General features: G+C 42.8%; 1 protein-coding gene across 3 annotated transcripts in view; it reads right to left on the reverse strand.

Moving 5' to 3' along the window:
- Positions 1-7,622: 7,622 nt before the first annotated feature.
- Positions 7,623-12,683, reverse strand: part of NINL (ninein like) — a 246,067-nt gene continuing 241,006 nt past the window's right edge. For all 3 annotated transcript variants that reach the window (XM_082252540.1, XM_082252541.1, XM_082252539.1), the window contains one exon: positions 7,623-7,912. In XM_082252540.1, coding sequence (XP_082108666.1) covers positions 7,721-7,912 — 192 coding nt within the window. In that variant the 3' untranslated portion in view covers positions 7,623-7,720. The remainder of the gene's footprint in view (positions 7,913-12,683) is intronic.

Here is a 12,683-nt window from a genome sequence, read left to right on the forward strand (position 1 = left end):
ACCAGAGACCCTTTTGTTTTTTGGCTCAGCCAGATTTGAAAGTGCAGAGAGGCCAAGATCTCTCTTTGCAGGGACCTCATATGGAACTGTGCAAACGGAACTGCTTTGAAGGTAGAAACCATCAGGTCCATCACCCTCATGCATGTCTGGAGGAATGACCACCTGCTGGACAGCAAGAAATAAATTGCAGCATGCAACTTCTGGAGTTAGTTCAGAGGAAGGAACACTCTGGCTAGAGCCGAGTCCAGAGTCAGGCCCATATAGTCCAGTTTCGTGGAAGGAACCAAATCAGACTTCTGAAAATTCAGAAGGCAGCCGAACTCCCTCAGAGTCCGTATACTGATGGTCCATCAGAGCAGAAGGAGAGAGCAGGAGGCTCTCAAGAAAAGGTCGTCCAGGTAGCCCAGCACTGCGATTTCTCTCTGACGTAACAACACCAGCACCAGAGCCAACACTTTTGTGAAGACCCGAGGAGCAGAGGCGAGACCAAAGGGTAACGCTACAAAGTGATAATGCTCCTCTCCCACGGCAAAGCGGAGGAAGCGTTGGTGACACACACATTGGAATGTGGAAGTAAGCATCCTTCATGTTGATAGAGGCAAGGAAATCCCCCTGATGCAAGGATGCCACCACCATGCGAACAGACTCCATTCTGAACTCCTGTACCCACACAAAGCAATTCAGGGCCTTGAGATCCAGAATTGGACGCACCTTGCCTTCTTTCTTCGGGATCGTGAACAGGTTTGAATAAAACCCCTGAAAACATTTCGGAGTTGGAACCAGAACAATTGCTCCTTGGAGTAACAGGTCTTGCACCGCCCTGAAGAAGGCTTGCAATCGGTTCAGGGACAGAAGCACATTGGAAGGAAATAACCTCTCCAGAGGGTAAAAACGAAATTAGATCTTGTAGCTGGACCGTATCACTTCGTGGACCCACTTGTCTTGCACCAAGGAGGTCCATGGGTCTGGAAACCAACGAAGATGTCCCCCCACCCCAGGACGGGTGAGGGTGCACCTTCATGCAGAAGGAGCCTTGTCTGCGGGTCTGGAGAAACCTGCTTTGGACTTGCCAGACCAAGTTTGCTTGGATCCTCTCCAAGAGACCTTGAAAGGCTTAGAACCCTTGTCAGCTGACCCTGAGGGACGAAAAAACTTCCTGTGAGCCAAGAAGGACGGGCCACGTCTATGACGAGCTTCCTTACCCTTAATTGCCTGCGGAAGAAAGGTGCTCTCCCCCCCCCCCCCGTTAGACTCTTAATGATGTCATCCAGGGTAGCGACAAACAGGCGTTCTTCAGAAATGACGTCGCTGGTTCTCAGTGTTTCCGGGTATGATCTAGACCACAATGCCTTTCGCTTTGAAGCGTCATCAGAGACTTCCTGATAACGTAAACACTGAGAACCAGCGACGTCATTTCCGCCTATCAGTTGGAACGCACGCCAACCGCTGCCACGCTACAAGGGCTGCACAGACACATATGAATATTGCAGAGGGGTATATAGGAAAAGTACCACCACCCTTGCATAGCAAATAGCGCTTTTACCTTGTGCCAGGTGGGCACAATAAAATGTAAGCAGCCAATTTTATTACTTCATTTTATTTAAATAAACTGTATCACACTATATTTTGGCTTCCCACTGTCTTTACACATATATACCTGCCTGAGACCAACACTTTATTACCTGGAGATAAGGAGGAGCGAAGTGGAGGTTGTTTTCCTGCTATATATTCTATTTCCATTGACAGCATTAACCAGTGGTGATTTTGATGTGGAGGATTGATCCATCCTAATCGAATACGGATCAAAAGGCCCAATAGGTCTGTGTGACCCAAGGTTATCTGGTAAGCAGGATTGCTTACCACATATTCACAAAAGCACAAGGTGAAGCACCCGAATTGAAGATTTATCTATATTCAATATGTGCTAAAATATTGCACGGACTATAGTCACTATTATTCACAATATATTGTCGTAATTTATCGTCACACATTGATTGTGTATTATTTTTCTACTGCACAAATTTCATAAATTTTTGCACAAATAATGCTATAAAATGCTCATCTATTATTCGCATTGATTATAGTTGATAATTGCATAATTAGAGTTACAGATTGGCCAGTTCATAGTTTTTTATGTGACAAGTTTAGTCACCCATTTGTATTTTTTTGTCACACATTTATTGTGAGCACTTATTTATTCACTCACGTACTGAATTATTGTTGTTTTACAATGATGGGGTCATTGTAAGCATATATGTACATATATCAATTTCAAACAGACCCAGAGAATCTACAGAACACTTATTTATTAGTACCAGCGCCTTCTTTATAATATTTTAACCAATATAATGTCTTTGAATAATGTCACAAAGTATTTTTTTAGGCAGCTATCCCAGTGAAGTTCTCAGTAGAGCACGATTCACGTTTAACCTTATGTGAGGGCTAAAAGCAATTTTTTTTATGAAAATGTACAAGTAATCTCCTGAATTGGTCTTGCCCGACCGCTTACTATATATATACAGTATATACCCTGAGTGCAAGTTGAGGGGCGGGGGGGGGTGGATTTGCCTACTGCCCTTGTGCTATTATGTATATTCTGTTTGGTGTGTGTGTTTGTACCCAAGACAGTCTACACAAGTGGAGCCAAATAAGTGGAAGGAAAAGGAAGCCATATCTATTGCTGCCCATGAATATAATGAATTGAACCACTTTAAACTAACCTTTGATTGCAAAGACAATTATATCGGTCAAGGCAACCTATCAGCATTGGTTTATATGTATATCTACATGGTAGTGATGGTAGCAGGTTGTTTGCAAGGTCTTGGTGATTAAAAGCTGGCTGTATATGTGTAAAATAAAAATTATACACACACATAAGTCAATTTCTACCCATGTAAGGAAGCCTACAAGCTATCCAAAGCTGATATGGAACCACATACACTAAGCGAATAGAAAAAAGAGTTGCACAGAAATTACTCAAAAGGTGATCTTTATAGTGATAACAAAACAAAATTTCCATTAAACTGTACATTTTGTCATACATTGTCCACAGTCATGGCAATGTCACAGTTCTCACTTTGGTATCTGTGCTGTATAAATAGAAACAGACTTTTCATTTACAAAACTATACATATTATAGATAAAATACACAAAACACTGCTCAGGATCAACACATGCTAATTTACAGATGTTTAGACAATGTCCTTTTCATAAAGTACAAAGAGCATGAGATATAGGGGATGTGTGTATATTTGTTTTTTTACACACATGTGCTTTTAGGTGTGTTCACTTGATGGCCAAGTCCACTTTCTGTTGAGAGCAGCCTATCAATGTATGGACAACTGGCATCCCTCTTGATATGAATTTTTGTATGCAAGTCTTGTAATATTATATTTATAGAACCTTTAAATGGCCAAGTAAACTGATGGGAGAAGTCATACGTCCACCACTGTTCATATACTTCTCCTGCAGTTAACTGAGCACAAACAGAACAGACATACTCAGGTATCCCAGTCCTTAATACTTTCCAAACTATTACAGGGATACTGGGAGGTCTTTCTGGCAAAAGTGCAATGGCATTCTTGCTTCTATTCCAGCCAACCACTACTACTACTAGTACCATGTCTGGTATATTTTAACACCCGGGGTACCAGACAGTCTCACCCATGGTACCGGATCATTTATTTATGCTACATTGTGGACAGTACACCAGGAGCAGTAACACATCCCTCACTTAACCACTAAGAGGATTAGATGGAAAAAAAATATCTGAATACTGATTCCCATTGGATTTCCAGATAGCTATTAGAAACCAGTAAGTGATTCCACCTAGGACAGTCCACTCAAATCTAAGTTTTGGGGTCATTTTACAAATCTTATAAATGCAATGTCTTCAAGTATTCTGAGCTAAATACGTTTACCCTCATCCTGTCCCTGCTGAAGTACCTACAAAAATTGCTACAAAGAGTCAAGACATTTAGAAATGACTACAATCATGTTATGAGACAGGTTTTGAATTTAAAAAAATGCACTGTATGCATTAATACTTGCCATTTTAAAAGGAAATCGATGTGAAGGGTAAAATGTTGAAAAGATAAAAAGTAAAAGAGTTAAGCGTTAAAAAAAAAAGCAAGAAAAACATATTTTAACAGCTGCCATATGCCATTACTTATGTACACAGACCGGATGGCACCTGTACAAAATTGGAGCTATAAAGATCCCAATTATTGCTCATCTGCCATGTTGTCTCTGTAGCTGAGCCCCTGATGGCCTGACGTAGTAGAAGAGCCAGATCTTCCGAAACAACCCATCTTCTATTGGATGCTGGTCTGGGACTAGCAACCTCATTCTATAGTGACTACAAGACAGCTGGTATATATAGTTACCATATACCTTTTTCACTATGGCCAATTCATTAGATTTTTCCTGTTTAATCCAATTTTTTTTTTGGGGGGGGGGGGGGTCAATATTATCAGTGACCTTTTGGTATAGTGTATCCACACTCCCTCTGTGCCTCTCAGTGCAATACAATTTAGTACATCTACCCTGTCAGCACCATAAACCCACAAGCCTTTTTTCCGACTCTGAGCAGGGACTGTCAAGGTATGAGTTCAAGTAATTTAGGCCCCTTTCACACGGGGCAGATCCATTTGGACGTACTCCGCTAGCTCAGCGGGGATAGCTCAGTTGATCCCCGTTGAGCAGGTAGATGATAGGTCTGTTTCCGCTCACTGTGCAGAGACATACCTGTCAAGAGTCCCGCTCTCCTCTATGGGGAGATTGGATAAAAATGGATGTATGTAAGCCTGTATGTTTTCATCTGATCTGACGAGCTAGACGGATGGCGAACGTATCACCATCCATCTGTTTTCAGTGGATCTTGTCAGATCGGATGCCAGGTGGGTGTCAGTGGACACATGTCCACTGACATCCGGCTCCCCAAAGAGGGGAATGGGTGGCCCGATCAGGTCCGCCTGAAAAACGGACAGGTGGACCTGATCGGTCCGATCGTGTGAAAGGGGCCTTACACAAATTAAAAATAAATACACAATCTTGGTGGTTATTTGTGCCAAAAAAAGCAGCACAATCTAGCATCTAAACACCTACAGGGTAATTCAATAAAGCATCTGCTCCACTTTACTGACAGTATGGCCTTTGAAAAGGTACTGCACCAGATTTAAACGCCCTGCTGTTTCTGTAAGTTTAGCAAAATGTGCGGCAGATTCAGGTAGTTAATAATAGCGTCACTTTAAAAACAGTGGTATTACTCACCAAATTAAAAAAAAAAATGACCTCCACTTTGTAGATAATGAAACTGGAGGTAATTAAGATCAACTGTAAGTTGTTGGACAGAGACAGGCAGAGTGCTTGTCTGTACGCTGTGTAGAAAGCAGCATATTTGCCGATGCTACCCCTTCCCCAGCTGTTACTGGTTGTTAATGATGCTGTTGGCTGGCTAGCAGCCAATGATGCTGACAGGGGGCAAAGCCTGATGGTAAATTTGAGACATTAGGTCCCTATCACGTCTTTTCTCCTTGTAATTGACAGAACGAAGAGTTTACAGCTAATAGCAAGCTGCCTGCTACTGGTGTCAATCATATTTTAAATGCATTATAACAGTGCAATTGCTTCTATGCTTGGAGACCCATGTTTACAGTGAAGCAGAATGCCCAGATCTAGTATAGGGCCTTATAATTTAAAACACAAGAAAATATTCTACATTAGGCAATGACACATCTGACAAAAAAGCAACTGGATCTCTTTCTAAATGCAGGTTTAACATATCTTATCCAATTAAAAAGTGTTATACAGGTATCTGATGCCTTGTGTTTTACCATGATAAAAAGTTAAATCTCTTCCCTGCATTATTAACTCTAAACAGTGTAAAAAGAGACATAGAACTGTACCTCCAATATTTGCTTAATGCCTTCTGCTATTATTAAGCAATCCTGTTGTGGGAGAAATGTTGTCATCCTGGCCTAAGTCTGAAAATGCCAGTTATTGAAGCAGATGCATTCACCTACCTCTGAGTAACAGAGCAATAATGCTACAAATTTAAGAGAAAAGTCACAATGCAACTTTTTACTAACTAGGAGGTAAGTGACTTCTGAGTACTAAAGGCGAAGTATTAGCATGAAAGCTAGGCAAACAGCATTTTCAGAAGGAGAGGCTGGCACTGACAGCGTACATACTGCTTAAAACAATATCGGACACATTTTTAAATATATCTTATACATCTTATACATACAGGATGAGCCAACGGTGCCATGTATAATCAATGCCCACAAAAAATGCTGAAAATGTCCTTGTACTGTACGGTAATGATGTGCAAGATTGACTAACCTATAATCAGAATACAGTTTAGTGATGTTAAAGCAGCATTAATGATGGTTGGTTGCTGTGAAATAAGGCATTTTGTACTTTGATTATTTATACAGTCTTTCAGTAATTTCATGTTGTAGAGCAACAGTCACATACAAATCTACTATATACAGAATATATTCCAACAGACTGCACAGCAGCCACTAACAGGTAATATACTGTAACAGTTAGTTGTTCTCCAGATCTCAGCAGCTTCTTGTAACTGTCACACCATTTCAGTAATATTTGGTCCTTCTGTAGGTGGTAAGCCAGTCACATGCACAATGTGTTCCAGCACATACATACAAAAATAGCAGACTGGCAATATGCTCATTACTGTGATGCTTAAAAGAGAAACCCTCAATAGGGCTGCAGTGAAAACCTTCTACTGTATGATGGATCAGCTAATTACCCAGTGAACTGAATGAAAAAAAAAAACGACCTTTCCTGCTGAATTGACTGAATGTCAATCTGTGCACCCAGTTTATTTTTTTTTAACATCCACTATTAAACATGGATTCAAGAACAAGATAGCTTTAATGCCTTATTTTTGCTGCCTCTCGTGTCCAGGAAAGACCATTTGCTCATCACTCCTGGTGCCCATTTTGAAATACCAACAAACAATAAGGAAGATCTACAGCAAGATGCAGGCTAAACCATATCAAACCCTTATTTATAGAGCCAAAACTCCAAAGATTATACAATGACAAAATGTAGATGGTATAAAAACTGCAGCTGGCTGGGTTGTAGATAGAAAATAGGCATCATAAGTAGGGGGAATAGTCTGTTCTTCAACAGATTGCCATTGGCAGCATATGACACTACTTGCATTGGTTAAAGTTCCCCTTCAAATGTTTTTACTTAACTTATGGGATTGTCTTGTTATTAGTAAATATGTTTAGGTCATCATACATTACTTTTTTATTTTGCACTTTATAGACTCCTCTGTACAACTGGAAGTAAAGTGGCCCTCTGACATGAGATGATAGGTAAAAGAGTGCCAATTACATATGGTGGATAAATGTTTATATTGCTGTGGGTGCTCCCTTACCTATAATTCTGGGCAGCCAATCTCATAGGAAGAAATAATTACCATTGTTCTGCCCACATATGGCATGCACCAGGCATACCTGCTGAATTCCAAAAAAAGGAAGCTTGGCCAAAACAAGGAAACGTGCTTATGCAATGAAGATTCCATTGGCTGTCTCTATCAAACCCCATCTCATGCTTTGGGCATTAAGGTTTTGCTCTAAAAGTCACCCTGAGATGCCATATACTGACAAAGGCTGGGATGCAGTAACACTGAGTCACTGACTACTAAGTCATCAGTTCCTATCAGTCTCTCAGTGCAGATCCAGCATTAAACTGCCAGAGAGGCAGGTGCAATTTTCCTAATGACTTTGTTCAGCGCTGCAATCTTCTCCTCCAGGAGATAGTTCTTCTTCTCTACATTCTTCTGTCTCTGCTCAGTCACCTGCAGAGCCTTCATCAGCTGGGCATTTTCCACATACAAGTCCTTCAGCAAGATATCTGATTTTGCATTCTTCTCCAGCTGTTAAAAATACAAAAATGAATAAAGTTTTTGCTGGATTAGTAGAGGTATCTACATCAATCTATAACAGAACAATATGTTAATATGTACATTAGAAAGCGATCCATCACCACCTAACATATATACAATATATGGTGCCAGTAACCAACAAAAATAGAATCACACGCCTCTTATTTGATGCTTTATAAATGTTTTTAATGTCTCAAAAATATATGTACACGACAGAACAACTTCATAGCACAGGGCCTTTAGTCACATCATGCTATCAGGCAATGCAACTGTTTAACTTTAAGTATGAACCATTGTCACTAATATGTACAAGCGCTATATAATGCATGAACCATACATTTTAAAAATAGTAGAGAAAAATTGTGTAATACTAAACACACTATGCAATAAAGATCCTTCTAGAGTGTAAAATAATAAAAGAATAATAAATAATAGGTAGTGCAAAAGCAAGGTGCATGCCACGGCAATAGGGCCTAATAAGTAAAAATGTCAGAGGTAATAACCCCCTTCTTTAAAGAGTGCATCTTATTAGCACATGCATTTACTTACAGTATGATGGGACTAAGCCCCCGTTCACACTGGGGCGACCTGTCAGGCGCCCTGGTCACCTGACATAGAGAAGCTGTGGACCCATTCTAATAGGAGCGACACAAGTCGCTCCGACTTAGAAAAAGGGTCCGGAGCTTCTTTGGGGCGACCTGGAGCGACCTGCATTGACTTCAATGTTATGAAGTCCGTGCCGGCCGCTCCGAGGTCGCGGTGCAAGCAGCGCGCCGCGACCTGTGAGGTCGCCCCGGGAAGTCGGATCGCCCCAGTGTGGTCGGGGCCTAAATCCACTGCGTTATGGAGTTGTTCTATCACGTACATTTATTAAAAAGGAAGTGTGGGATTTCAAAATAACAAACAAACATACTAAACTTTGTGAATACCAAAAAACAAAGTTGGGGGAGAGGTCTCCCAGGAGAAAAAGCAGGTACTAAATGTGACTGCAAGATTATAATATATTTATATATATATATATATATATATATATATATATATATATATACACACACACACACACACACTCACACAGTATAAGCTTTAATCTTGTGTATTATAGTTCACCTAGGTGGACGCAGCATTGGTCCCCCCTGGCTTTAAGACTGAGAACGATCAAAGCCCGCTAATCACTCAGTTCTCAGTCTTCACTGAGCAGAGAGTGGTGCTTGCCAGTCACCGGCTTGGTCACAGGTGTGCAGAACTGAGTACACGCCTATGAATGGAGAGCATTCGAATATAAATGGGATAGAAGCTACTGAACCACTTCCAGGTGCCGCCTCAACCACAATGAGAAGAGGGATAAATGAACAGCATTTGAACTGTCATGTAAACTAGTCTGATGTGGGGGTGGAGAAGATGAAGGTATTTCTCAGCCTCAATCGTTCCAGCTCCCAGATGACCATCACTGCTGGAGCTTGAGCTGAAGCCTGCATTCTAGTGCACTCCATTTATGAGGTTTATACCTTGTGAGTAGAACTATTTGAGAATTCAATAAAGATTTTGACAATGACACTGTACTATGGTCCTTGCACTGTCTCTCCGCTTCTACAGATGGAGCTCCACCTCTATGGCAAGGCAGCAGCATACCTTACTAATGAGATCCGCCTAAGTTTAGTTTTTGTTCCACAGATGGAGCTCCATCTCAATGGCAAGGCAGCAGCATACTTTACTAATGTTTCCCAGTTTGCACATATTGTATGTACATGTATATATATTTTTTTTAGTTAACATTCTATCATGCTACTGAGCACTGGGGATATCATAGTTTTTAGTTTGAGTGCCATGTGCTAGGCACCTTTCAGGCGTTTGGAAGGTTTTTACCAACGTCAGGCTCCTGTACACTTTCCATCCAGATTTCTGTCTGTACCTGCACAGGGCTTTCAGTTTGAACGCTGGAGGAAATGTGAACGTAGCGCCCTCCTAGGTAGGTGCTAGAGTGAGTGTATATAACTTTTGGTTTCTCTGCTTAACAGGGGGACAGCTAGGAAAATCTAAGTGCTGTCTGCCTAACAGAGAGCGGTGATTGTTTAGCGAAGTCTGCTTAGCGTGCTCTGGTGCTGCTCATGCTGTTGTGAGAGTTTCACACTGATCCAACAGCTAAGGAGTATATTTGACAGTGGGTGGAAACCTGGCAGACGAGAGCATGGATGTCTGTACAGCCCTGGCCAATTAGAAAGGGATGTGCCCCAAGGCATACTGGGTACCTGCATTTATATCTGAAGAGCACATGGGCTCGTGGCCCAGTCTACCTCTAGAGAGAGGTCCAGGTGGGGAGGGGGCTGCTGCCTCTCCTCAGCACAGGCTGCTATGAGGCCTCAGGTGGTCGACCTGAGTGTCTGAAACATTGAAGTTGCAACCCATGGTCCTTATGAGAGCTGACTAAGGGAGGATGTCAGTGGATCCTGTCTGGTATTACTGAGGAAGGCTGCCATGTGTGCTTCAGGAGCCTTGTGAGTACAGACCCCCCACAGGGGATTCCTGGGACTTGTGCTGTTAGATCCCCCTCTGGGTGGTAGGAGTCAGCTACTGGGTGCAAGCTAAAGAAGACATTGGCTAGTGTCTTGAAGAGGTGAGGTTCACCGAGTTCCTTCAGCTACAAAGGGACTTTGATCTGCGATAAAGTTCTATTGAGAGAGTTGTCCTCACCTGTGAATAGTTAATTTGGAGCATCCTACTAAATTCCTTCTCATATCCAAGTTCTTCAAATAAAACACAAAAACAAATCCCCTAGACTGGTCATTGAAGATAACAAGCGGAAGAATGTGTTCACCTGGAACACATGAAAATACAAGGTATCTGGCTGTGGAATAATCAATAGGAGGCACGGGCAAACCAAAATCCAAGCGGCTCCTGCGGGGGTATCGCTACACGTGGGGGCTCGTCCTCAATTATCCCCTGAATTATCGCAGTGGTGGCTACCAGCAACGGCCAAGTAACGTTTTCAGGAAATTGTCATGTCCCAAGAAAGTGTTATGTCTTGCTGTGTGGATTGCGGGACACCAATCGAAGAGAAACAGTATTGTGTCATGAAGGGTAATGTCCTCTAAACATTTGTTAGTGCATGTGCATTTCCAAGTGATGGCATGGAGGGAGTTAGAAGCTGCCTGGAAAGAGGCAGGAGAGTCGCCAGAGAGCATGTTACTATCTGCATTTCAGCACAGCCTGTAAATAACAGAAAAGGTATTACAGCACGGCTTACTAATACCAAAGTAACTGATGGCCAAGAAAGATTTTACCCGGGGCATGAGAGTCCGAGCGCCAGGGGTTGCTCCAGTGTATATATGACTGAGTAAAAGGTCTTCTACACAGCCATTAGTAACAGGACATTCTCAAACAGTTGCAGAGAAGGAGTTCAGTCAGTGCACTAGAGAAGGAGTGTGGCTGAGATTCGTGCAAGTACAGGTGAAGCTGCTGTCCATGTAGCAGTGTTCAAATGGCAGCAATGAAGGAGTTAATGTGCAACACGGGAAAGGACATGCTAGAAAGGTCTGTCCAGCAGAAGGAGCCACCGCCAAGGAGTCAGCTAGTCTGGGGATGTGGGCAGAGTTTCCGCTAACGGTCCGTCAATCCAGTGAGCAGGGAGAAACTGTGATGTCACTTTCACTGCCAGGTGTAGCGGAGAGAGAGAGACGCGTGAGGAGCAACAAGATGGCAAACGCCGTAGTGAGCCGAAGTGCTGGGGTTGTTACATGTGTGAGCAGAGAACCTGGAGAGCAGACTGACTTGCAGAGGTGAACACTGACCGATATGGGAGACCAGTTAGTACCCTGTGGAAGTCTGTGGTTGTGCAGCAAGGGGGATGTCCAGCTCTTAAAGGGGCAGAGGGGACCCAGAAGATCCAGAGGCCAAAGTCTGCAAGTTCCTCAGGTGAGGAGGGGCCGGAGATCATTGATGTGGGGTGGCCTAGTTTTCAATTCCGCTATGTGTCTCTAGAGGAAGGGATCGCAGAGTGGGGGTCAGAAGTCGAAACAGATGCTGAAGAGAGAGAAGATTCTCCTTACTCTGACCTGCGCAATGAGGATGGTGAGCAGGATGCCATCTTCATACGGTGTGCAAAGAATTTAGTATTCTGTGAGGCCAACACTAACAGAGTTCCTGACCTAACCCCTCCCCCACACTTGTGCTTCAGTTTTTGGTTCTCTGCTTAACAGGGAAACAGCTAGGCAAATTTAAGTGCTGTCTGCTTAACAGAGAGCAGAGATTGTTTAGTGAGATCTGCTAAGTGTACTCTGGTGCTGCTATGCTGTCTTGAGAGTTTCACACTTATCCAATAGCTATGGAGTGTATTGGACAGTGGGTGCAAACCTGGCAGGCAAGAGCATGGATATCTGTACAGCCCTGGCCAATTAGAAGAGGATGTGCCCCAAGGCATGCAGGCGCTGTATAGTTCTGCAGATGATCTGCGATACAGTTCTATTGAGAGAGCTGTCCTCACCTGTGAATAGTTAATTTGGAGTATCCTACTAAATCCCTTCTCCTATACAAGTTCTTCAAATAAAACACAAAAACAAATCCCCTAGAGTGGTCATTGAAGGTAACGAGCGGAAGAGCGTGTGCACCTGGCTGTGTGAATATACCCTGTATCTGTCTGTGGAAAAATCAGTGGGAGGCATGGGCAAACCAATATCTAAACGGCTCCTGCGGGGGTACCGCTACACGAATGCATGACGAGCCCACTGATCAGCACGCTCGCAGTCCATTGCAACTACAAGTCCATCTG

The sequence above is a fragment of the Pelophylax lessonae genome (assembly GCF_965119305.1).
Source record: "Pelophylax lessonae genome assembly, chromosome: 3".
Classification (NCBI taxonomy): Eukaryota; Metazoa; Chordata; class Amphibia; order Anura; family Ranidae; genus Pelophylax; species Pelophylax lessonae.